The 27,471-nt window shown below is 35.3% G+C and overlaps 1 protein-coding gene across 1 annotated transcript in view; it reads left to right on the top strand.

Annotated features, from left to right (window-relative positions):
- Positions 1–27,471, top strand: part of LOC145682956 (uncharacterized) — a 737,495-nt gene that overhangs the window by 668,846 nt on the left and 41,178 nt on the right. Inside the window, exon 11 of the mRNA XM_081754317.1 lies at positions 3,963–3,989. Coding sequence (XP_081610443.1) covers positions 3,963–3,989 — 27 coding nt within the window. The remainder of the gene's footprint in view (positions 1–3,962; positions 3,990–27,471) is intronic.

Genomic DNA, 27,471 nt, shown 5'->3' on the forward strand with positions numbered 1-27,471 from the left:
ATGCATGCATGCTCCAGGCAATTTTTATATATGTAGCTGAGCAGGTTGTGTGTTAGTATGTAAGAGCGAATCAACATACTTAACTTTTTAACTTATCATCATTCAGCCATCTGTGAACTGAATTCGATCAAACAAAAACTATTTTTTCAATCAAAGACAGCACTATAAGTTATAAGTTTTAGATGTAAGTTTTTATGATTTTAAATGTCATAAAAACAGTAGTTTACTTATCTTTACTCTCAATTTGAATAAGGCATCATCCTTACCCTCCATTTTAAAAATGCATTTATATAATCAATCCACTTGTTATTTTTAATATGATTGATGAAGATATGATGGTTTTTAAAACTGAAGTAGTAGTCTAAATTCTTATAGGGTAATGCATTATTCCACAGTTCATGTATTTTATTAAGATGATATTTTGCTCTTTCATCAAGTTGAAATTTTCCATTCCTATAGTCGATGTAAAATTCTAAAAACATTAGTTTGATATAATTCAGCTCGTTTTGTAAGTCTATAAATTCTTTTTCAGATAATTGTTCAGGATTTACAACATGATAAGCAAACGCACCTATTTTTTCTGTTTCATCATTTTGTTTGCTCATTTTATTCCGGCATGCTTTACACTCATTTCGTCTTGTATTACCATTTCTAGAGAACTCTTGGTATTGTTTTAATTCTCCACAAATTACACACTTTTTCATGATTTATTAAATATAAAATATTCAAAATAATTAATTCATTCTTTGTTTGATTTTTAAATGTCATAAATATCTATATGCAGTGCAATTACTCAATTTACTTTGTTAAAGTACTATGGTTAGTAGTGGATTTGTAATTTTCGATGTGATTCTTTGCTGGGGGATTTCATATATAAAAAAGCCTGGTTTGAGGAAGTGGCCCCAAACCGGTATTATGAATACTACTTTTGATTTTCACTTTAGCGTCTCTTTAAGCAGTTAAGTTATATGAGAATTGGATCTACAGGTAAATGTGGGATTCCAGCTGTTGAATCATCCGCACGAAATCTAATCTGATTTTCTCATGCCAAAGACGATTACGCTAATCGCATAGCCTTGAGGCAGAAAGGACCGATACGGTTTAAGAGGTAGATATAGAATTCATATATAGGGCAAGGATTATTTAGTTCCGGGCACTTCTGTCCAACGTTAATATATATGAGTTACTAATCTGTAATTGTAACTTTTACCGACATATGTCAAATGAAAAAGTACTCTCCCTGCTGCACTATTTGTCACCATTGGTACACAGTGGGGAAATCCTTTACGTTAGGTCTGATTATATCTTAAAGTCCAAGCCTCATATAACCTCACTTCTGGAAATTTACATTAGGCGTGAAAGTAATAATAAATTCTTATCAAAGTCTCACTTGGAATAATTGGAAATTACAAATAGAACGGTCCTTCTGCGGATCGAACTTAAAATAATGAGACGTACAGTTTAACACATAGTAACCATATAAGTTATAATTAACTTCGTCAAATTGAGCCTAAGTAAGCAAATAGAGATCCCTATGTTGGCGATAATAATTATAATTATAATCATTAGGTCAATATGGTCTCAGAGAGATTTAATATTGACTATAACAAAATTTTCTCGCAGCAATAATGGCACGCACGTTTCTTGATCCTTGCATTTGTAATTCCACAAACAACATAAGATACTACCGATATTTGTAATGTATGATCGTAATGATAATTACTCATGTTTGTAATCGTTATTTCTCAGTCAAATTTTACGGAACCACGTTTTTGACTCTCAGGAGTAGTAAGGTACGGTGCTATATGCAATCCAGGTTAAGGGGGATATAAATTTGTAAGATCTGCGGAAGAAATGTGAGTCACTCAACTCACAAGCGTTTCCTGCCTAATTTTCTGGCGTATGTGTTCTTTCAAATGCTATTTTAATATTTAATTTTAGCTGATTTATCCCATATCTTGTGTTTAGTAGTTAATTTGCATTTCGCAATACTTACACGTATTTTGCTCATATTGAGGAGTAGAAAAAGAAATTAATTTAAGAAAGTTTTGTAAAGCGAACATGATACGTTTTGGAATTGTGCAACACATGTGTTACTTGATTTCATAATAAAATTGTATAAATAAGACCAAATGTATCAGGATCTTACATCTCTCACCAGTAATAAGGTGCAATTATGAAATTCAGTGTGCGCTTCACCACCTAGTGTTCTATAACGAAGACATGATGAAGTGAAGTGTTATGTGAAGAAGTATAGAAAGTGATTACAGAAATGTCGGAAAGCTGTGCCATGCGCACAACATACGTTTATGCCATATGAAGTGACTAAAAATACCATCATTTTTTTCAGTTTAGTAATTTATGTTTTATTCTGCTACGTCGCGGGGTAAGGCTATGGAGAAGGGGTTAGTCGTTCACCTGATTTTCTACCAAATCCAAAGAGGATTTTACCGTTTACGTTATAATAACTAGTTTCGAAAATATGAAATAAAACTACAGTGTAAACATGTGTTAGATTTCCTCTAAAAAGCACGAATGTTATCTCACAGAGTCAAGAAAAGCAGCGTGAAAAGGGGCCAAAGAGGTAGCAGGAGAGAGCGCGTAATTATGCTAGCAATTTGTTGTTAGTTTTACAAAACGATAGCTTTCACGGTTTGAGCATACACGGTATTGTTTCCCAAAGTCTACAATGGTTAACTCACATCCAAGGCAACGTCTCTGTACACCTGAGGAAATGCTCACAATACAAATGCTCGTTATTTTTTTCCAAAATCAATAATGCGCTAACCTTACACCAAATAGTCCCTCCCTTTGCCAAGTAGTTTTTGGTTCATAACCGCTTGTAAAAGAAATAAACACAACATTTCCTCTCCTTAGGTATTATCAAACACATAAATGAGGAAATTATGTATTTCGTTAACGTAAGTTTTCAAAATTTTGCTAGAAAAGAACTACCTCCTTTGGAACTTATTCTCTTCCTATATACCCACCGTTGCTCACGAACCTGCTCCATACGAAAGCAGCCCCTTTCTACTTTGTATTTTGGAAGGTACCTTTGTACACATATTACGCTGTACTAAGTTGCTATTGATCTGTTTGATAGTTTTCCTACACAAAAAAAATAAAATTAATAGGTCATAGTTACTGACATAAATAAAGAATGGTAATTTAATTATACACATACAGTTGGCAACACTGTACTCATAAACCTAGTAGTAACAGAGAATAAAAATATATGATGTCTTAGACATCCTATGTTCATATCAGACAAGCTTATCTTGTCTGATATTTGTGCGTTGGTTTTCCATGTAACGCACAAATACCCTGGTGTCCCTAAGGTTAATTATACATTAATGATACTACCAAAAGGAAAACCTTAGAAATATTTGTGTTGAACTTTACCAGAAAGTATAAACGAACGGCGAATGATAACAAAAAATAACTACAAAAGTCTCTGTAAACATGAAAACCATAGAGCGTGATAAAAGACACAAAATATATTTTAAATAGTAAGTTTAAGATATACTAGATCATATTTTCACCAATATTTTATTCTATGCAATTAAATTACTTTGTAAACATGTAAGTAACTTACTTCTTTAATGGTTTTCTTATTATAAACGCTTCACAAATCAAATATCATGAGTTCATGAAACTTCACAACCACTGACCACCATATTATAAACAAAACCTCTAGGACTAGTACCCTCCCGTCACAATTCGTGGCCGGGTCCTGTCGTCTTGTTGGCCGCGAATTTCCAGCAAAGTGAAACAATCATGTATCCGTAATTGACACTTTACACATCATCTTTCGCTATATCAAATCAACCATCACTGTTATTACTAGCAATACTCAGAATGTACTTTGCCCATCATTATGGTCCACACTTCAAATATGTATATACATAGAAATAGATATATATGGCCCTCATTAAAATATATACATTTTTTATTAATTACAGATGGAACTCGACCGGAAATTCCTAAAAGTGAGTATCTTCTTAATTCATTCATTTTATGTAAATCTTTTTATTTTTCTTTTATTTATTTTCTTTTTCTTCTTAGAGCATAATAACTTGGTACGACAGGGAAGATGAGATTGCGTTCCGATAGTTCTCCTTAACTAAGCAAGTATACAAACATAGTTTTACGGTAGCACACACAGAAATGGTGTCCAGCAAAATCAATTTCTAGCTTTAATTAGTGTTTTATTGTGTAATGCTTAAAATTTTTACTTTATATTAAAATCCAGAAACTTGTGTATTTAATAAGTTCTCTATTTAACTATGCATATTTCATATGTCAATTAAAAACCTTCAATAATAGATCACGTACAAATTTCTTTTTAAGTATTTTCAGGAGTGCTATTTTCTTAAAACTTTATATTACCACTAAATTAGTGTTTCGTAGCTGCTTTAGGAGTGAACGTTGGCTCGTGTGATATTTCATTTCAGTGCTGTGCCGTTTTATGCATTGTGTTACCTCTGTTCGTTTGTAGTATTTTCGTTTGTACATATTGTTAACGTTACTAGCATCCACGTGCTAACCTTCAAGAAGACACACGGTGACTCGTGTAGCACAGAGATACAAACTCAGTTTTACACTGCAGGAGCGAACGTGTTAAGAAAATCATTCGTATTTCCTATTTATTTACTTTATTTTACTTTACTTTAATATTATTTTGTTGGTTCTTGTTCAACAAGTGCAGTGATCCGGTGAATTTCAAAACAAGACTATTTCTTTCTCTTTCTAAAATTCAATTTTGTAAATTTCCAGCTTCATTCGTGGAAACAGTATATAGTGTTAGAGAAATAGTATTAAGACTTTTTTATCTTTTAAAATTTTATAAAATCTCCGGTTTATGCTTCAACGAAAAACAAATTGTCAACAATTTCAAGGTTCAATTCACAATAGGTTCATTGGATTTCTTTGATCGTGTTTTATCTATTGCGATATCAAATTTTACAAATCCTTCTTAACAATAAATTGGAAATATTCTACAAAGAAGTTAAAGTTTCAAGTTTAAGTATTTTTGAAATATTATAAAAGGATGAAAGTTCCTTTTCACCGTCCTTAATGAGGAAGCTGGTTAATATTAATTTTGAATTTTCTGTTTAAACAAAAGTGAGCATACTCGGTTAGGACATTCATTAGCTTAATAAAGAGTATAATTATATAGTAATCAATGAATTTTCATGTGTACTCAGCATACAAGAAAATGTACACATCTGACTTTCTATATAGTGGAGAGTTGTAAGAAATTGCTATCACTTGCTGTTTCATTATTAACTATGACGTGGCGAATACGATCCATATTTTATAATTTTATTATTTTACTTTAACCGGTAATATAAGTTTTTAAATAAAATAATAAGTATAAATATCTTTTCATATAAAGTAATATTTGAAATAAATAATAAGGGCATGGTACATTTTATACTGATATGGGTTCAAGATCTGAATAATATGATACATAATTGTACATATAATTATAATGAATTTGGATGTTATATGTCTGCTACATGTTTGCAGTATTGAAGTTACATCTTTTCAAATGAGCTATAGTTTTGAAAGGTGAAAGTCGCCTTTGAGTGTAAAATCAATTCGAGTGTCAAATTTCACAAAATGTCGTATTTTCTTACCACATGTTTTAGGGAGAATATTTCGTTGAATATGTGAGGATTGTATTAAACTTACTTACGTTGAATGTTATTTCCATCGTTTCTATTCAGTGCTACACTCAAGTAAATATCTTACATTATCGCTTCATATTAGTAATAAAAGAAACACGCTTCGGCGTAAGTACTACCAAAGTGCTGACAGATGTCGTGATCACCAAAGGCATACGAATATGACGCAAAGAAGTAAATGAAGCCAAAGCCTAGCTACACAAACGGAAGCATTGAAACATAATGTATCCATTGTTACAATGGATAACAGAAATTCTTCAGCGTTGTAATGGACAACACAATTTCCTTTCTTTCCAAGCTGCAACTGATGTGTAATTCTATATGGAATCCTTCCCTAATCCTATCTGTCAGCTATAGTGTGTAAGAAGAATATTTACACATTGCCGACGTGCTACGGGTGAGAGATCTTATCCTACTTCTGAGCAGGGGGTTCTATTAAACAAGCTGCGATGGACAGGATCATTCTTAACAGCGAAACTTACGAGTGGCAATGAACAGGAGGCCCAATTCCAGAGGATAAAATTTCTACAAAGTTACGTCTTTGTAATTATGTGCACTGTGTGTACAAACATCTTTTGTAATAAAGAAATTAAGGGAAAGGTCTATGCACCTTTACTCTAGTCTATGTATCTTTACCTGGTGATTCCGTCGTTAGGGCAGATGACTTTGAAATATTATCAGACACTTTTTCGAGCTAGTAAAGTTGGTTCAATAACTCAGGTAAACATTTACGTCTATAAGTCGCACGAGGATGAATTCTTGGCAGTTCGAAAATAGAGAAAACATAGAAAACATGACAAAATCAAGACGAAAGGATACGTTTTTCAAGCTCCATTTAATGAGATATTACCTAATTGAAAACTAACTTTTTAGTGTAATTTTAAGAATTTGCACCGTTAAAATCTTGGGTCACTGGAAAGAGAAGGACGATTAAATGCATATATTTCCCCGATGTAGTTTTACATTTAGTATTTCAAGGTGTAACTTGAGTTATTCAGTTCCAAAACGGGGCACAACGATCTGAGTGTCTCCTAATCATAAGATTGTTTATCAAAACCATGATTGATTCGACACGTTATGGCGGATATCACTGAAAAACAAAAAATCATCACATTCAGCACAATTACTTACTGAAAATTATCTTGCTAGGGTTCAGAACGGGTTTACTCCTCAGGTATGAAATTATACCTTCTGTGTAGCCAATGCAAAAAATGCCGTTCCTCAATCAACTTCCAGTTACCCACAGCAAGTATTCTAACTTTCATTCCAAACGATCACTGAAAGAAAAAACCTGTGATCAAGTAAACAATACAGAGATATTACTTAAATAGCTAATAATATGACATAACCCCCCTTCATAGATACTTTTATAAAAATGTAACAATTCTCGTTAATTTATAATAAAGAATATAAACAGCCTTGTAAGAAACTTATGTTTAATTTGTGAATCTGCTTCAATGTTGAACAACGTCCTGCAGCAAAAAATGGAATTGATAATGTGGACAAAAAGCAAAAAGAAAGTAAAAAAACTCAAAAATTAATGATAACAACACCAAGAAAAATCATAATTAATACAGAGATAACAATAATGATGCTAATAAGAAATAGTTTCGAATAGAGCATAACATATTGATCTTGCAAGATGGTGACTGTTACTGCTAGGAATAGTATCAACACGGAGAAAAAGTGCTTAATATCTCCACAAAGTCTAACGTGAGAGGCTTGAATGCAGCCACTCTTGGTAATCAAAATAGGAATGAACATCAACTAGCGGATAGTCAAAACAATATCCTGGGATCTCCTAATTTGTTCAGTGATAAATAAGAATACTGCGATTTGATGTATTCTGACAATAAGTTATTGCTCAATGCAATAGTCAACTCCAGTGCGCTGGCTGCTGTCATTAATACACGATTTCGTTTTTTTCTGGAGTAAGTAAGACATGATTCACAGTTGCCAGTTAATCCCATTCAAATGAAGAATACAAGCAATTTCGTACAAAATTATTAAACTAATGTGTATTTCGTTGCTTGATTTCATTTTTAATGTTACTTCAGGATTTTTATTCAGCATATATTTGCCCTCATTTGGTACATATCTAGAAGCAAAATTATATTTGAGATATTATAATAATTCAATCTGACTATGAAACATCCCTCGTAAAGCTGCAGAAATTAATGTTGAATTATAACAAGACATTATTTCTGATTCCTTTTTTTCGCTTCACCTTAGAAACAATACCATTACAAATTCCTGTTCCAGTCCTCAGAGTGCACACTTCAAATTCTAGTATTTTCTTTGTTGTTCTGGAGAAAAATTCATCGATGTTTTTGATATAGTCACAAATGTGATCTCATCTGAGAAACCAAAGTCTATTCCTTACTATGTAAAAGCAGTGTTTGTATAAAGTCCTTGCTCTAAAATAAATCCTTATAAGTTTCTTGAGAAAATAAAGATATATTTCAGTGAAATGAATGTTAAGGTTTTTATTGAGACTTGCACTTTGTATTATCATCCATAGATACACCGCCGTCGTCATCACCATACCTAAAGCATGGCTTCCTTGATATCCATACATTCCTGTAACCTCCAGCGAATTCCGTGAATGCTATTCTGCCGACGAGAGAAATGTCCTGAATACTTCACCAATTTTTGATTTCAGGTCCTGTAAGTACCTTGGTTTTTCTGCGAACACCTGACCTAAGACAAAAACATCACTGGGTGGAAAATCAGAGAAAGATGGGTTGAGTACTCACTGCCAAATCCACCTGCAAGGTAGGTCACGGTGAAGGAGGTCCTTTTTTAAAATGTGGAGGCGGAGCTTCGTCTCGGTGCTCGTGGATGGTATCCTTACCCAGCCTTACGAATAAGGGTTCAGAAAATTTGTAAGCATTTGAAGGTATGTGTTTCCTATCACAATCTTTTCGTCAAAGAGAAACGGGTTTATGAGGTGGTACATTGATCAGCACACCACGCATTCACTTTCGTGCTGTCTTTCGTGTGTTCCATGTCCATGAGGACTTTCACTTCCCGAAACAAGACACTTGTATCTGTTTACCCTGTCCCGAAAAATGAAAAGCTGAATCAATTGAGAACATAAGCTACGAGGGACAGTGCATCAAGTGCATATTCAACCTCAACTATCGATTTGAACTGGCGTTCTCTAAGGTGATTGTCCAAGGAATAGAACAGGTAATAATCGAACGGTACAATGTCCGTAGAGTATGGCGGATCCAATAGTGTTTCCCATCCAAGGTGTAGAATGGTGTACTGGGTCATCTTAACCACGTGGGGCTTAGCGTTGCCTTGTAACAGGATGACCCCTTTGCGACTCAGAAGTGCTGGATCCAGAGAGGCACAGTACACAGCTGCATTGATTCTCTGACCAACTGGTAGCAGTTCCCGATGGACGATGCCGCGAGTAGTCCACAAAATGCAAAAGGAGAACCTTATTCTGGTGTAGTGCTGGCTTGGGCTGTTTTTGAACCGGTTATTGGGATACTAACAAACGACGACGGCACCGGGGAGCTTCGTACAGGACCCACTTCCCATGACATGTCAACACTTTGTCCAGAGATTGCAAATATTTTGTAGATAAATAGTAATCAAGAAAAATCAGAAGGTAATTTCCTACAGAATGATATTTCAGTGCAATTATTTCCTTATGATTCTATCAGAAAGCAACGCTGTTTTTAAATTGAAAAATGGGAATGTTAGCGTGATGATATTTTTGTTTATTACACTGCAAAAATAATAAAAGAATTTCTAGATTCATTCCTTACTAGAAAATCATGTTTTCTTCAGAACTTTAAATTTTATTTTGACTTTCGAAGTTGATTGTCTAAATTGTAACCTTAGAAATTTGGATGTGGAGGAAAATAGAGAAGGTTAGCAAGGTAGAGAGAAAAAGGAATTAGGAAATGCTGCAAAAATGCAAGAGACGAGAGCAATATTGGACGATATAAGGAAACGAAAAAAATAGACGCATCACAAGTTTCGATCTTGCTAAGGGATTCCATTCTGAGAGATGTAGTAAAGGGGATGATAACAGGAGAGCGAGAGTGTGCAAGAAGGTTGCAGTTGATAGATTGTAATAAGGAGGGTGGTACACTATGTTGGGTTGCGAGGAAGATATTAGCGGGAAATCGAAAAAATTGAAGCCTCTTACCTAGTTCAGGGAAACTGGCCTGTCATTAATGGCTTACAAATGAAAAAGCCGAAAGAATGGTTTATGCATACGAATTGACGAGCATTTTTTTCTGGTGTAGATTTGTAAGGTTCTAATGCACTTAAACTGGTTGGATTGTAAGATCAGCTCACTCGGGTCCACTCGGGTCCACTCGGGTCACCTCAGGTTGGGTCAATCGGGCCAGCTCGGGTCGGGTTGTCAGGTCGAGTCAATCGGGTCGGATTGTCGGGTCGGATCACAGGTAAGGTCACTCGGGTCGGGTCAGGTCAGTCAATTCGAGTCACGGGTCAGGTCGCGTAGGACTTCAACACACATAATTTCCACGAAAATTACAACATATCACGGTTTATATCTCATTGGACTTGGAATTCCCCAGTGAAATCTTATCCACTTGGGTAGATAAAATCGAAGTTATAACAATAGCGTCTGAATTATCCTCTCGTTCGTGTCTAGCCGGCTCGCAATGTCCCGTCGTTTGATAACATTTTCCACACAAACACACATACACACACACACACACACACACACACACATACATATATATATATATATATATATATATATATACAACAAAGGTGTGGTACAAATTCCCAGCTCAAATCTCCCCCAGCTCGGATAGATCAAAGGGAAGTCATAACAATAGTATCGGAACTATCTGAATCGAGTCCTTTCGCAATGTCCAGTCGACTTATACCATTGAAATTTTACTTTCCACTTATATATGTTAAAACACGTGGAGTTCGGTACATATTTTACGGTGAAATCTTGCCTGAGGATAAGAAATCTCCGGTGATTTTGTAGCTCCCAGTTACGTTTTTCACGATGCAAGTTTTCACTATGACACTAGCTCCGATTCCGAGTGGGAGCAGAAGCGATTCGGATCTCACGTTTATCCGTATCTCCATATTTCATATAATTTTGCTACCGAAGGGATGCTATACTCAAATGCAATCCAAAAATAGAATATAATACAGATGATAGATATATGCTATTTTTTTCAATTAACTCGGGAGATGGATATGTTTGAGAAAACATTAATCAAGATTAAACTTACGGGTGTGGGTACAATAGTACCCTTTGTTTTATAGTCTAGATCGAACTAGGGCCATCCCGCAGTAGAAGCAAGCTCTCTATCACTAAGTCACCGTCCTCCAACTTTGGAAACACTATGATTCTGAAAGATGTATCGGTCGAGTAAAAAATGAGTGTGATAAATCGACATACAAAAAGTACAAATTGTCAGAATGTGGAATAGATAGTTTCTTCCGTTCGGAAATGAAAAGTAAATTTTTCTAAGTCAGTTTCTCTTAGTTGCTTGCCCACGTCTCCCAGGATTGAAGGGGTGTCGGTGTCTCAGTCGTAAGCCCATTGCTTCTTGTACATTGTATTCCTGGTTCGATCCCCAGACAAGTAATTTTGTGTGTGACACCATCGTAACGTATGTGGGTTTTCTCAGGATACTCAAATTGCCTTCCATAATATCTTGCATTGTCATTAATTTGCTTTAATAAGTGTCTCCATTAACCTAAAGAGCATAATTGTGGATAGTTAAACTGAAATATTTCATTTCATGTTTCAGGTGTTGCTTACGGTTTGTCGATGGGTCAGCATTGAATTACGTTGTAATATTGTTCTCTTATTTGTAAGGAAGACGGAATCTATGGGGCTAGTAATTTTAGAAATTCTGAGAATTATAGTTTTAGGGTGGTAGTAAGAAATGCTACAGATTAAAGGTACAGACGAAATTCAATTTGTGAGTCTTTTATCATTATTAGTAGTATTATGGACAAGAAACACTTCAGACAATTTTCTATTGATGGTAGAACGAGGAAAATAGTGCTACAATGTCTGAGTAAAGAGGCTTATAGGCAGGTGAAAAGAGGTAGTGGCAGGATAGTGCGTCTGAAAATAGCACAAGTTACTTCAATTCATACTTCCTGAGGTCTGGAAACTGTTATTTGAGGATTTGTATTTGAACACTCTTCATATTAGAGTATTTCACACCACGATCTAGCAGGCCTTTCCAGGTCATTTCGTCAATACCTACGCAGTTAATAATAGTATTGTTTCCTTGAGTCAGTAACTAATTCTTAACCTATAAAATATTCAGTGAAAAGTATTTTAAATTCATAGTGGAACTAATTGAAGTATTTTTAACTGTGACGACGCCAGTTTTAATTAATTAGATTGTAGTAACTGGAGGGAGAGGAAAAACGGCAAATTTTTGTACACGAAAGAAATAATTTGATATTATTTCATCTATATCATAATACAATTTGTCTGCAACGGACAGGCGTCGTCACATGGGACGGACGGTCGTCCTCCTATTCCTCTCCGGTGTTGTCAATGATTGTTAAATTGTACATAATTCGGGAAATCACAAACGTGTTAGGGTATGAAAAGTGGAAGGGGATCGCGAACAAAACGTGTGAATGAAATTTCTAGTAAGAGAACTTATAAGAGTAAGAAGGAAAAGACAGATAGCTAACATACTGTATAAATAATGTTAGAAGTTCGTATTATAGTAAGTTCGATAGTGAATTAGTTCAGGAATGTAAACATACTCAGGATATGTTATAGCATTTAAAAAATAAAAGATAAAGAAAAGAACGATAAGAGAGAGATTAAAGTAATATATTGATAATAAAATACAAAGCATTCTTAATAATTACACTTACAAATGCTGTGCTCTCACATGCAACATATATATGTCCGTATTTTCCAGAAATGATGTCATTCACACAGAAAATACATCTATCGGAAGGAGGGTTCGCTTCGGAAAATTTATTCTGCTCTTAGGAAAACTAGATTAATCAAACAGGTGTATCTCTTCTTTATATGAACTCTAACAGCGTTATTCTAACTTGAACACTGTATCACGATTTTTGTTCGTTGACGTAATGCACTTAATTCTAGCCAGTGTTCCTCAGTCAACTTTTCATAAAAAAAAAAAAAAAAAAAAAAAAAACAGGAATTCTTGGGTTTCTTTACTCCTCCTCTTCGCCACATAGAATTGTGCATTAATGGAAATTATGACAAAAAAGCTTTTCCTTTTGCTAGATTTCGATGCGACATTTTGTTCTCCAGTTATGACTATTTTTGCATTTTTTCCGACAGTTTTTCGTTTGGTCATAGCGCCAAAAGGAAGCATTTGTGCACCCAGGTTGAACTATATCCTTTGCCTTATCATAGTGTTAATGTCATTGTCTTCTTCTTTTGAAACACCCTGTATACTTTTAATGATATTGTGCTGTTGATATATAAAGTAGCAAATACTCTTTTTGAAATCGTTCTGAGCAAGGCTGTGTCTTATTTGCAGAGTATACACTACAGAAAATTCAAAGAATAGAAAACGGGATTTCCACCATTGATTGAAATATTCTGAAACTAGGTTATTGATTTTCTTATGTACGATAGATTAATATATAGAGTATTTCTTTTCTGATATGTGGGCATGATTTCACAAATTCTTAGTGTTGGTAGTTAAAATTCTAGTACAAGGATTCCCTCTTTAATGCAGAAATTTCCTCCTTGCATCTTAGCACTATTTTAAACAAGATGGGATTTGGGAAGATGGGAGATCCCATCTCGCCTATAATTGTTGACAATCCTGTCTCCGAGACATTAGTGACTGATAAATCGTTAGGCGAAATGGGCTTACGCGCTACAGGAGGACACTCCAGGGAAGCATTAACCCCTGATCCCTCCCTGAAATCGTCACTGCTTTGCAAGGACAAAGGCGAAGGATCGTTCAGGAATCGAAAGCTTGTTAGGGTTAAGTTGTTCAGATGGTAATTTATACGTATACTTAATTCTTTTGAAATTCCTCCAGTAGTCCATGTTATACATTAATTTCAACTATCGACTGTTTTTAGAGTCAAAACATTCTAAATATGTATACATGCATGCATATTACAGTAAGAAAGAAATTTTGTATTACCGTCCGACTATACTTGTGAAATCGTTCATTAGAATACGACGTAGGGAAATGAGATACATTTAACCTTATGCGGACAACCGGGGCCTCTCAATAACAGTAGCTTTATTTTTTGAATTTCCTAATAAACATACATATTCGATACATACAATTCTGAATCCTTCTATCCTTAGTCGAAGTTAAAATAATGAACATATAGAGTTCGTACAGATAATGTAACTTTATTTAAAGAAAATGAAAATCTTCTCCTGACGTAACCGGGCAAACGGGGCCTAAAAGACTCCGTATAACTCTAATGAAATTCCTGTGAAATATAAGATGAAATGGTTACATAATAATATATTCAACACTTGGCTATTGTAACCTAGTAGCATAAGATATTATTATTATTATTATTATTATTATTATTATTATTATTATTATTATTATTATTATTATTATTATTATCTTATTTACTTTGTAGAAATACTTTGAATAAACAAGCAAAAACAATGATCCAATATATGTTTTCTGTTTGCTATGCTGACAACACTGCAGTGCCCTGAGGGGGAAGTGCGGTGAGACGGTCCCGGGCACCGAAGTAAAGGGGGAAAAATTCTCATGTATAATGTTACTCATGTTAGAAAAATGCCTGTGCAAATATGTAAAATGGAAGAAACAAGTAATACAAGGTATTAAAAATCAAGGTAAAACATGATTTTTTTTTGAAAATTTTCATACCATTCACGCCAACCATGGTGGTGCTTCGCGGCTGGTATGCCGGCATCATTTATATGTACGGGGGCGCTGTCGTACATTCTTGCCCAGGGCGCTAATTTTCCTCTGAATAGCACTGGCTAATAATGAGTGTACAGCTACCATTGTTGAAAGGTATTACAATCGCAGGATGTCTATCGGTCAGGAAAGTCTCGAAAAAGTCAGCAAATCAGAAAACTTAATGAAAGTCAAGAAATTTAGAGTTTGTTTCACGACTTTTGTTTATCTGTATAAAAATAAGTACAGACTTTAAAATTTTGTCTCATAAAACGTCAGAAACCACCACCGAAAATATATATGGCCGGCTTTAGACCCCACCAAATCGTTACCAAAGGACGTTTCTATTGCTTGCATGAAAAATTAAATGCACCCAAATTCGTTGTTAAGAATGTAACGAAATTTTGTAGTCTGCTAAAGAAAAGGTCACGAAAAATCATGAAATTTCATTGTAGACACCCTAAATCACTCAATCGAAAGCAAATAATCTGTGGTTATTCTATCTACAATGCATCGTAATAACACTATTGGGAGGAAAAGGATAATTAACCAGAGCTAATTCTACAGTATAACAAAACCAAGGTAGGCGTAGATTCTATGGAACAGCTTGTATATCGTCTTTCGCATTTTTCATGAATTGTTCAGATGTCTGTTGGATGGCTGCTTGTATTGCGTGGACAAATACTCACCCTGAGTAGCTTGTTGTTTATATTATAAGAAGACTGCTGGTTGATATCGCAGAAAGTCCTATGCTAGAATCTAGCTGAAATACAGCCATCATCAAGAAAGGAAGATACTAAGAAGAGGAAGAGAAGCCATCTTTTCCCGTGGACTAAAACTAGCAAACAAGAGCAAGTTTGCGACGATTGCAGTAATCTCGTATGAAACTACCACAGCAAAACAAACATATCTGGAAAAAATGCAAAAGAGACTAACAAATTCCTCCATCTCGATACAAGGCACGCCTGTGAATAAGGACACTTGGAAATTGATATGAGAAAAAGTAAAAATACAGTGATGAAAACAACAAAAAACATTATGTACAAATATAACTTTATTTCTAGATACATAATTGTGCACTTTAAATAATAAACTTTAAATATACATTAAATTACAAAAATAAGTATTCTAGGTTAGTTGGAACAGTATGTGACAATACGCATTGAATTTTGAGTGTTCTCCACTTAAAATATATACACGGATGGAGAGGCCCCGGACGTTACAGAATTGTCTTGTCCGGACAATGTTGTAAGATCTAATATCAAAGTTGAAACATCGCAAGTAAAACAAAAGCATGACAATGCAAATATAATTGAAAATAATTTCGGTTTAAATTAACTGCGAGTACATTTAATTTAAATTGAATTTCTGGAAAACCTGAGCGTAAGTAAAAGAAAAAATCAATAACAATGGTCGGGATTTGAATTCAGGCCATACAAGTAGGGGTTCCTTGCACTAGCCATTCACCTACTATATTTTATTTACTAACAAAGTTTTCCATGCAGGAAAAGGATCATTTCAAACTGAAACATCAGCAACATAAGAACAAACTTTTCAAGAAAAATTGTACCAAAGCTTATGTATTAACCCTGCTGCTCTGTTCCCATTTGCTATACACATATACTGTTCGGGTTAATATGACCCATAATTAAATTGTATTGGAAAAGGGCCAGGTTTTCAAACAATGACTAGTTTATTTAATAGTCTAGTGCTAGGAAATATTTTAATTGTCTTTAAATTTTTTTGCAATGCATTACATGTGCACTCATGTCCAAAATGACTGTCGCATATCTATAACTGTTTTCTTGTAAGAATATAATTTGATAATTATTTTGCAGGGTACTTTTAATACTGATACCAAGTGTATAATCGGCAAATATCTATTTGTTGTAAATTTCATAGGAAAATAATTATAAATACGAAAATTAAAATGAGTAAAAGAAAATGTTGCTAAATGGACAATAAAGTTTTATATTCGTTTTATTGTTCTTATTTACTGCTCTTTTGACATAAAACTTTCCACATACATGTCTTTGCAAATTATACACATGCTAACATTTTAAGAAATAACTAACTAACTAACTCTATGGCCTATGAACCCGGAGGTTCAGTGCCGCGTTCACAAAAGCTCTCCACTGACTTCTATCCTTAGCTAATTGCATCCAGTTTTTACTTTGTATTCCTATCTCTGCGAGATCCATCTTAATATTATCCTCCCATCTGCGCCTAGGTCTTCCTAATGGTCGTTTTCCTATGGGTCTACCAGTCAAGACTTTGAAAGCGTTTCTACTTTCTTCCATTCTATCTACATGACCTGCCCACCTAAGCCTCCTAGACTTGACGACCCTAACAATGTTGGGTAAACCGTATAAACTATGTAGTTCCTCGTTATGAAGCTTCCGCCATTCCCCATTCTCGTTCCTCTTGGGTCCGAATATTCTTCTCAGGATCCTGTTCTCAAATACTTTCAGTCCATGTTCTTCCCTCAGAGTAAGCGACCATGTTTCGCAACCATACAGAACAACAGGCTTGATTATCGTTTTATATCTTTTAAGCTTCAAATTCCTCGACAGAATTCGCGACGACAAGAGGTTTTGAACCGAGTAGTAACACGAATTCCTTGCTTTTAGTCGACATTTAATTTCTTCTGAATATGATTTTCGTCTGTTAATATTGATCCTAAATATTTGAAAGTATCCACTTTATCAAAAGCATTATTTAATATTTTAACGCCTCCACAATTTGCCGTATTACGGTCCCGACGCACTTCCATGTATTTAGTTTTCTCTGCATTTACTTCTAAACCCATGTCCCTGCAAGCGTTTAATAAGATCTCTGCATTTATTTCTACTGTTCTCTATCCTCCCATATTAAATTTACATCATCACCATATGCCATAACCTGGTGAATGCCGTTCAACTCTAGGCCCTGGGTGCTATCTTTGATTTTCCTTATGGCGTATTCCAGCACAAAGTTAAATAATAATGGCGACAACGCATCTCCTTGTTTCAGGCCATTTTCAACGTGGAAGCTCGTGGACAAAAATTTTCCTACCCGGACTTTACTTTGGGATTCACTTAAACATATCTTAATTAATCTAATTAGCTTTCTCGGTATTCCAAGTTCTGTAAGAACGTTGTATAATGTTTCTCTCCTAACCGAGTCGTAAGCCTTTCTAAAATCAACAAATAGTTGATGTACCGGGGTATTGTATTCCCACTTCTTTTCGAGTATTTGGCGAATGGTAAATATTTGGTCGATAGTTGATCGATTTCGTCTAAATCCGCACTGATTATCTCCAATAATTTCATCTGCGTATGGGGTCAATCTTGCTAACAGAATATTTGAAAGGATTTTATAGGATGTTGACAGAAGAGAAATGCCTCGATAATTATTACAGTCAGTTTTGTCGCCTTTCTTGTGAATTGGAACAATGATTGACTCTTTCCACTCTTGTGGCAATTCTTCCTTGTTCCAGATAAGGAGAATTAGTTTGTGTATCTTGTTCCACAATTTTTCGCCTCCAGCTAAAATTAACTCAGCCGGAATTTCATCTACACCCGGAGATTTGTATTTCTTTAATTTATTTATAACAGTTACTACTTTCATTCGGTTGGGTTCTGGAATATACGGTTCTGCGGTGTGTATCTCCTTTTCTCCATGCACATTAGTTTTTGGCTGCGTGTTCAGCAAATCGTCAAAGAAATCTTTCCATCTATTTAAGATGCTATCCGTATCAGTGAGAACTGTTCCGTCAGATTTCTTTAATATATAAGCACGAGGTTGATAGCCTTTCTTAAATTCGCTGATTCCCTTATACATGTCCCGAATATTTTTATTTTTACTATTATCTTCATGTTCCTTAATTTTAGCTTTCAAAAAATCCCGTTTCTTTGTTCTAAAAGTTTTGGAAGTTTCCCGCCTGATATCTGCGAAATTTTGTGTAGTTATTTCATTCGGATTTTGTAGCCACCGTAATTTTGCCTGTTTTCTCTTCTCTGCTAGTTAAATGCATTCTTGGTCGAACCATGGTTTGTTCCTACGTATTTCCGCGTTTCCCAATTTTTCTATTGCTGAACTTTTAATGCTATCTCTAATTTCAATCCAAGTATCTTCAACACTAGTGCACTCCGAGTCTTCTAAGACCGAGAATCTATTCGAAACTTCAATCTGGTATTCCTCTCTTACCTGGCTCTCTTCTAACTTCTTTAAATTAAATCTCTCCGTTTTCGGACATTGAATATTACCTTTATTCAACGATAATCTGTCCCGTATTATCGCTACTACCAGGTAGTGATCAGTGTCGCAATCAGCCCCTCTAAACGACCGGACGTCAATTATGCTAGATTGTCTTCTTCTATCTACTAAAACGTGATCAATTTGATTATGTGTTTTTCCGTCTGGTGATGTCCAGTGTATTTATGAACGTCGTGATGTGGGAATTTTGTACTCTTCACGATTAGGTTTTTGGATGTTGCAAAGTTCACGAGTGTAACACCGTTGTCAGTACTTTCCTTATGCAAACTTTCGTTCCCTATAATCGGTTTGAAAATATCCTCTCGTCCTACCTTCGCATTGAAATCCCCTAATAGAATCTTCATATGGTATCGCGGGAGTAGGTCAAATATCCATTCCACTTCTTTTATATCGTCACCCTTATCTTCAGTTGGAGCATGTACATTTAAAACAATAATATCACACCACCGTCCCTTAAGAGTAATAAAAGAAAGTCTGTTAGTAACAAATTCAACCCGTGTAATTGCTGGTAATATTCGTTTGTGAACGAAAAACCCTGTTCCTAACTGGTCCGAATTTGTTATCAAATTATATTCCTACAACAACATATTTATAGACATACGACAATAATTTTGGACATGAGTGTACCTAATTTCCCCGGTGGATGAATCATTACGCTCGTTGCCTTATAATCAAGAAGTACCTGCTTCGATTCCCAGTGGGGACACACGTGGTTCGGATCGCACTTTGAAATGTAGGTCCTGTCGTTAGGATGTTTCATCATCCCAAGGAAGGCAATAGTAAACCGTCGTGGGTTCACCTTGCACAGGGACCTTCGGGCAGAAAATTTCATCCTCATCATCATCATATGTACATACTCTGATGAAACCAAAATGTAGGAAATTTTGAATTAGACAGAAATATCGGATATTTGCTAGTTGTTTACTTTATTTTAACTTGGAACATTAGTTATTTTCAACTAAAACAAGATGTCTTATGGTAGTAAGAATTTTATTACTATGCAACTATTCATATTCGTCAAATCCACATGTCACTGCATTGCTTTACTGTTTTTAGTCTTCACATGATTGGTAATTAGTAAAGAGAATATAACATATTAGACACGCATAATACTTGTCGGAAAAATTTGGTAAGCGGTGCTATTGACAAGTTTCCATGAAACAATTTGGTAAGCGTTAGAGGCGATCACACCACTCTTTATTTACTGGTCGGATAATGATAAAGACCATGAGATTTACAGATACGTTTCTTGCAAATAAAGCAGACCAAATTTGTCTTGAAATCGTTAGATGACAGACAGTATCTGCACCTTGCACGCTTTATAGGAATACCTGTTTCGGGTGTTACCACTGTAGCTTCAGATTCACCACTTCGTTGTGCTGTTACGATCCTTCGAGTCTCGCCAATTTCGGCATATATTTTCTAGATTATATCTCAGATATATAAAATGATAGATCTTTTTTGAAAAGCTTATCTTGCTTCCAGCTTGGATTGATATAAGTCCACAAAATAAATCCATTATAAGCTGATACATCGATCATATTTTACAACAATATCATGGGCCATCTGTTCGTTTTGCGTTTACATGTGTATGTGTTCACAAGTTCATACAAAGTGTCTATATCTCTTTTAGTTGAATTACAATCGAATTATATGTGTCGTTTCTTGTTAACTCGATTGCTGATTTCTTCTCTGTGAAGAGTATTCATAAGCAACCCATTTCAAATTTTCTTAGGAATGTAAAGTACAACGGTTGTATTTTTTGCAAAATAAAACGACGGTGAATGCAGTTCTTTGTTTGACAAAATTTTCAAAAGTTCAGGTTTGTTTTTCCTTATTGTTCTAATTATAGTTATTTTATTTCCCAGAAGATTTTGTCCTAAAGTGAAAGAGATGAAAAAATTACTCAAGATACATTATAGCCAATTAGGTACGAAACAAGATCACTTACAACACGCATACCTTGGTTCATCTCAGGCTATGCACCGGGTTATATATATATATAAATATATATATATATATATATATATATATATATATATATATATATATATATATATATATTGCTTGAGTGCGTAAGATGTTTTGCTATCACATACAGTCCAGATTTTTATATTGTGTTTTGGGTATATGTTACTTGAAAGGGCCACGTAATGTAAATTCTAATAATTGTTCATCAATAGTGACGTTTTCATCAGGATAATATAGCTTGGGAAGAATTTCCATCCACTTTTACAACACACCACGAAAGTAGATACACAAGTTCTGCAAGAAATATAAGACAGTAGTTGGAAATTCACTTATACAGCACGGAAAAATTTCTTCGGGTCATATTGACCCGAAGAGTACATTAGTAGTATAAAGGAAAATTTCGAAAACTGTTAGTAATAAAAGTTTGAGATTTTCAGAAAATATAATTTGGATTGAATGAATCAAAGTCACAATTTTGAAACACACTACGAAAATTATCATAAATTTTATGAGAAATTAAAATCCATTTCGGGTCAAATAGACCAAAGCAGAACAGCAGGGTTAAAGGTATAACGGCATTCGCCTACTGGTACGCAAAATCACTAGTAAGAGTGCCTCGTATCGTAAATGCCTTGAGCCTACGTTCGCTTAGTAAACGTCATAAATTTACTTTTCTGTAATTATTTTTGTAAAGTGTTTATAATTTTCATAAAACAAATAGAGCATCTTCTACTTAGTTTGAAAACTACCCTTACTATACTTTTAATAGTCAACTAATAGTTTGCGTTCATTATTTCTGTCTATTTTCTACATATTACTTGCAGAGACTATTCTGCATAATTGTTTTATTTTAGTAATGTTCCATTAAAGTTTAGCGATATGATAATTAGTATTTCACTTTTCTTGATAAGTTTTCTCTTTCGCTTATAACACTGATTACAAATGAAGTCTCCTCTTCTTCAGAGTGATCCAAAAGTAGGTATACAGTCCCGTACTGATCATCTCACTGTATTTCATATCCTCTCATGTTATTCTTCACTGCCTTATTGTTTGTTCTTAAAGCCTTATAACTTACGCTTGTGACAGAGAAAGTAGATAAAACCATAATCCAGAATGTTATATTGAACAATGCAGAGGTTTATACATACCTTTGGGCCATCCTATATATTTCTTGATAATTGTGAAGCTTTTAAGGTCAAAATTCTGATTATTGGAAGTATTTACATTCATTAGAATGAAGAGGATAATACGAACTAACATGATTAGAAGAAAACATAATTGTTTTACGAATTGATATCAAGCTTTTGCAAAACATAAAAATGTTATTACAGGGTATGGAATTTGAACTGATGATCGTGGAAAAAGTAAATTAGCTACCGATTACATACTAACCAACCACTCTAGGCAGATAAGTTAAACTTCGTTAACTTGGTAGAGGTTTAGAAAGCAAACCACTAACAGAAAATAGCTGATTGCATTACACCTGACCATCTCAGTGAAATCGAAACTATGAACTCTAGATTAACATCGGTCGTTATTTCGATGATTTCATACGTTACTCCCTCCCAATCTCCCGAGGTGTGCAAGGGTGTCTCTGGCCATATCCCAAACCATGAAATCCAACTATATTTTCGCAAATTATAGAGAAGGAGAGAGGGAGGGACGCAGAACGCACACAGCTCGCTGTGTAGCTGCAAATACTTAGATTTATAAGACCCATGGGAAACTATAGTTGCTGTCTTCTTATAAGACGTTCAATCAAGGAGACAAGTTCAGTTGTCGCGCAACTATCAAGGTCAGTTCCGGCAGTTGTACAGGTATTATAAGAAGAAAAATACAACAGCAACAACTAGTCCCTTCTGTTTACTTTTCACCAATGTTTATCACCTTCATGCTTACAGGTCACTTTAATGCATAGATCTAAATGGTATGCACCCATGTCAAGTATATATTCAACGAAAAGATATGGGTACTCAAAAGGAAAAAAAAAACATGTCGCTGTTTTACATTCTCCTAATTCTGTAAGCCAGTGGAAGTGTTTGTGGTTCTTTCAAAACGTTTCTTGCAGTTTGCTTAATGTTCACTTGCTAACTTCCTCTTTTTAGTTGAGGTTTTTTCCATGGATCCCACCGGGACAATTCGTGGTTCTTACAATAGTGCCGTAATATCGCCCGAAGAAATTACGGTAACAATAATGTAGATTCCTATGCTTTTGAAACGGGCTATGGATGTAGTTCGCAGGAATATTATAGTATCAATTTATGTAACACATATACCTCTTTCTATTTAAGAATATTGTGTGATATACAATATGCGGAACTCAACATGGCTGCCCAATGTAGACTAAATCATTTAACTCAGTTTCTACACCAATGACAAATTGTAACATTTTCTCTCCTTCAGTCGACTCGTCTCTTAGTTCCTGCTGTGAGATTATACTTTTTTCTATTAGATTCATATGTGAAACATAGTACTTCCTGTCTCAAACAGATGATGTGTCAAACATGATTCCACATTCTCATCTGTGCGAAGATTCAAGCCTAAATTGCAGTGTAAAATAATAACCTCTTACGTATAAAAAAATTGTGTGATAATGCGCAATTCAAGATGGCTTCCGTGGTGACCACACTCCAAATCAATGCAGTTTTTGCACTAATACCAATTGTTACATTTATTTTCCTCCTTCCACGAATATCGTTATGATCGTTCTGTCCCAATATTTTTGACTAACCCTGAATAGAGATCCACATGTGTCTTCGAACAACCAAATTAAACTTTTTTCACACAATATTTTTCATATTAGATTTTGATCCAGGGGTGCAGGAGTGCAAGCGAATTTTGATTGAGAACCGATGCAGAACAATCAACAACAAAATTAAATAAATATCACCATTCAAGTTTCCTATTTCTTACTAAAAACCACTGCTATTTTTCCTTGTTTTCTCAAAGACCTCAACTTACTAAAGGGGCACTATCCTCTTGTGGATGCTTGATTTCCATCTTGCTTTGATCCCCTGTGTGTTATCCTCTAACCGTGATTAAGGGGCCCTTTTGACGTTGGGAGTTTTTGACTTGCGACTCTTTGACGATTGGCTCTTTAATTTTTTTCATTTTACGCTAGCCCTTTTGACTCGGGCCATTTTGCGGAAATATTGTTTTGACCTGTGAACTTTCGAGCCTATGTTCTTTTAATCCGGGCTCGTTTGACACAGGGCCCTTTTGACTTTATCCCTTTTGTCGTGGGTCCCTTCTGACTCAGGATTTTGTCTTCGTTTCCCTTTTGACGCAGTGCCCTATGACGCGGACCTTTCGGTTGCGGGGGCCTTTCGACGTTGGCTATTTAGGGCAATGCGTCCTAGTACCATTTCACCCAATATGTTTTGTCACAGGGCTTTTTGTCCGCGGTTCTTCTGTCGTGTATCCCTTTTGAACTGCGCAGTTTTGTCTCTGTGCCCGATTTCATGCAGAGCTGTTTCGACCCGTGTTGTTTTTATGCGGGGTCATTTTAACCGTGCTTTTTGAAGCCGGAACTTTATTGACTCGGGGCCTTTTGTCGCCAAGCTATCTATGACTCGGGCAGGATTGACGCAGGCCCCTTTCGACACGGACCATTTTCTTGTTGGGCCACTTGAAATATGTTCTTTACATTAGGGGTCGTTTTGTCTCGGAACTTCTCGTCGCGTGAACCCTTACAACGAGGTTGGTTTTGTCTTGTGCCCCATTCAGCTACTGTCCTCTTAACACGGCTCTTTTGATGCAGGAACCGTTTGACTCGGGGACCTTTTTGGCGGGGGCCTTTTCGACCGGGCTCTTTGACGCTCGGTACTTTTGACCCAAGCTCTTTTGATAGAGGGCCCTTTCGACACGGACCTTTCTGGAGCAGGGCCATTTTGACTGTGGTTCTTTTGAATTTGGTATTTCTATTATCGCCCTTTTGTCGAGCCATTCTGACATAGAACCATTTATCGTCGCATCCATGGCATAGGAGATTATGTTGCTTTTTTAATGTTTTACAGGGGAGAGGGAAATGATTTTGCTTGATTTGAATCTCTCGTTTCTCTTTCACATTAGAAGCAAACTGAATTTTTAAAAATTATTTTTATATTTGATTTTAAAGGTTATTATTATCCCTTTTATCATGTACTTTTACATACATGTCATTTTTATTGAATTTCTAAATGTGAGTTTCCTACATACATCCTTATGTCATAAACAATTTGTTTTCAACAAAGTACTTACATTAATTTTTACATAGGAGTGTTGTTACTTATGCAATAATAAAACAGTATAAAACTGGTTACGAATTATACACAATGAATTAAAAATACAATTCTAACAGTCTGGCAGTCCTTTCCGCCAGTATTTTTTCTATCAGAAGAAATATATTTTTTTCTAGATTAGACTAGCATATTCTGTTTCACAACCAAGATAACTAAAGTGAATTCAATACTTTTTTACACACAGAGATGGAATAATGAGATTCAATAGTGATGAAAAACATTTAACCCATAAAAAGATTATTTAGAATATTTAATAGTGATTATAGGTTACGCACAATTGCTTTTAATGAGTTTCCGAGTAAGAGATTTGTAAGTAGGCTTTAGCGTCATCGGATGTAACGAGATTTGCGAAGTAGTTGTGATACTCTTGCCGTGTTAATTTAGTATTATAGAGTTCCGTTTGTAACTGGTAGCAGTCCTGAGTACAGCTGAGGAAGATTGTATTCCTTTCCGGTGGCCGTAAGGATCTTGAATGTGAGGATTCTCTAAAAGTTCTGCCATCAGTTCCTTGAAGAAAATCTAATTTTCGGGTTGTGTGAATCTCAGCCACCTTAACTTTAGCCACGCCAAAGTAACACCATTCTGATCTTTGAATGCACCTAACTTATAATAGCTTTTTGCGGCATCAAAATTATACAAATCTTCTTTTGTCACTGAATGTACCGTTAGTGGTTGCGGCTTCCGTGTTGCCATGTTAGCAACTATACACCAATCAGAAGGTGTATAAATATCTATGTTCTTCATGCCATTCTATGAAGCTGTGCATGTGATCAGCTTCCATCTGAGTAAGTCCTGGTTCAAGAAACGTATGGCCAATACAGGTTATACATGTATTATGTGCTGCATACATACACATTGCTGCAAATTTCTTGTTCAAATTCTGTCCACCACAACGGTCTGAATACATCTTCACTTGTTTTACTCGAGGAGTTAAATTTCCCAAGCAGAGTAGAATGCAAGATGCAATTTCATCAAGACCCCTCTTACCCCTTCTATCATCCCATATGCAACATCTTCCCTAACGACCCTTCGCCCGTGGCTGGATTCTAGATGGTCAGGTTGTAAAAATTAAGTTTACGAACGTAATAAAAAAAACGTTTTACATGTGTGTTTTCAAGGTTTTCTGGTGATAGCTACATAAGTGTCGTCCTTTATTGCTTCTGTTTGTGTTTTCGTTTTTGATCTTGCTTCGCTTTTACTTTTCAAACGTTCTTCAGAAACCAATTTCTCTCTTCCTCAGAAAAAAGTTTACACCTGACACAAGTTTTACATTGTTCTTTCTTCGGCTTGTGTATCTTCTATATTCATTTCTTTCAGAATTTTGTAGTATGAAGTACGCCACATTACTTTCTTCTGCTTGCAGTATTCCTTATAAAGGTTGTAAAGCTTCTTACAAGACAGTTCTGGCTCAACGTAGTAAAAGCAGGTTGATGAAGATCGGATATAATGAAATTCAATCCAGGGCGTCGATAGTATATGCTACTTTGCAATATTTTTGGCTGCTGATGTTAAACTGTGTTTTGGTTTGTGTTTCCCTCGAAGCTCGTGACCAGTACTTCTGGTAGAAAGCCCTTTCTGCAAAACGAAACGACACACTATATCACTGACGTCAAGAGTACAAAGGAAAAACTACTTGCAAACTTGTATCATTTTCAAATCGATAGTTAAATAATAGTCAACTGTGTACTGCTTTTTGGACGGGGTGTTATGCTTTCCGCATCACTTTAACCTTCGCTTTATGTGTGCAGAATATAATCTCTCTGTATATTCATGCCTTCTAGTTCCCAGTACAAATGATGCACAAATTTCCGTTTTTCTTCATTAATAATTTGTTCGTAACTGTATACGCATCTACGTGAAACATTGCGTGCATACGAGCCTCATTAATTTTACTAGCGCTAGTAACGACTTTCATACCAAATTAGGATTAAGTTTAGATTTATTTCTTTCCAGTTCCTGGAATACGATGGTATGCTTCTTCCTTTGGATGCACCTGACGATTTTGTGGCTACATTTGTTTCTACTAGCATTTCATCACTTGAAGTATTTTCATCTTTGTCCACTTAAAATTCCGGGTTGGCATCACTGTCGCACGATACAAAAGTATCAGTAATGGAATGTCCAGAGTCGCCTTCCTCCAAAAGCCTGAATATTTCATGACCAGATACCGAAACACCGTCCTTCCTGACCACTTTCTCCAGCATTCATGAAAGAAAAACTATATATGGTAATGCGGCTTGTTTTGAAGTCACAATTGTCTTAATACGGATCTCAATACAACTTACGGCCATACATTGTATGTATGCTCAGAAATATATTTACTACGATGTGAATGATATTTTTCTTACATAAAGGCTAAGTAAACTTAAGCCTTTCTGTCATGAACAACCACGT

Source organism: Thermobia domestica, chromosome 4 (assembly GCF_964235325.1).
Source record: "Thermobia domestica chromosome 4, izTheDome1.hap1.1, whole genome shotgun sequence".
Taxonomy (NCBI): Eukaryota; Metazoa; Arthropoda; class Insecta; order Zygentoma; family Lepismatidae; genus Thermobia; species Thermobia domestica.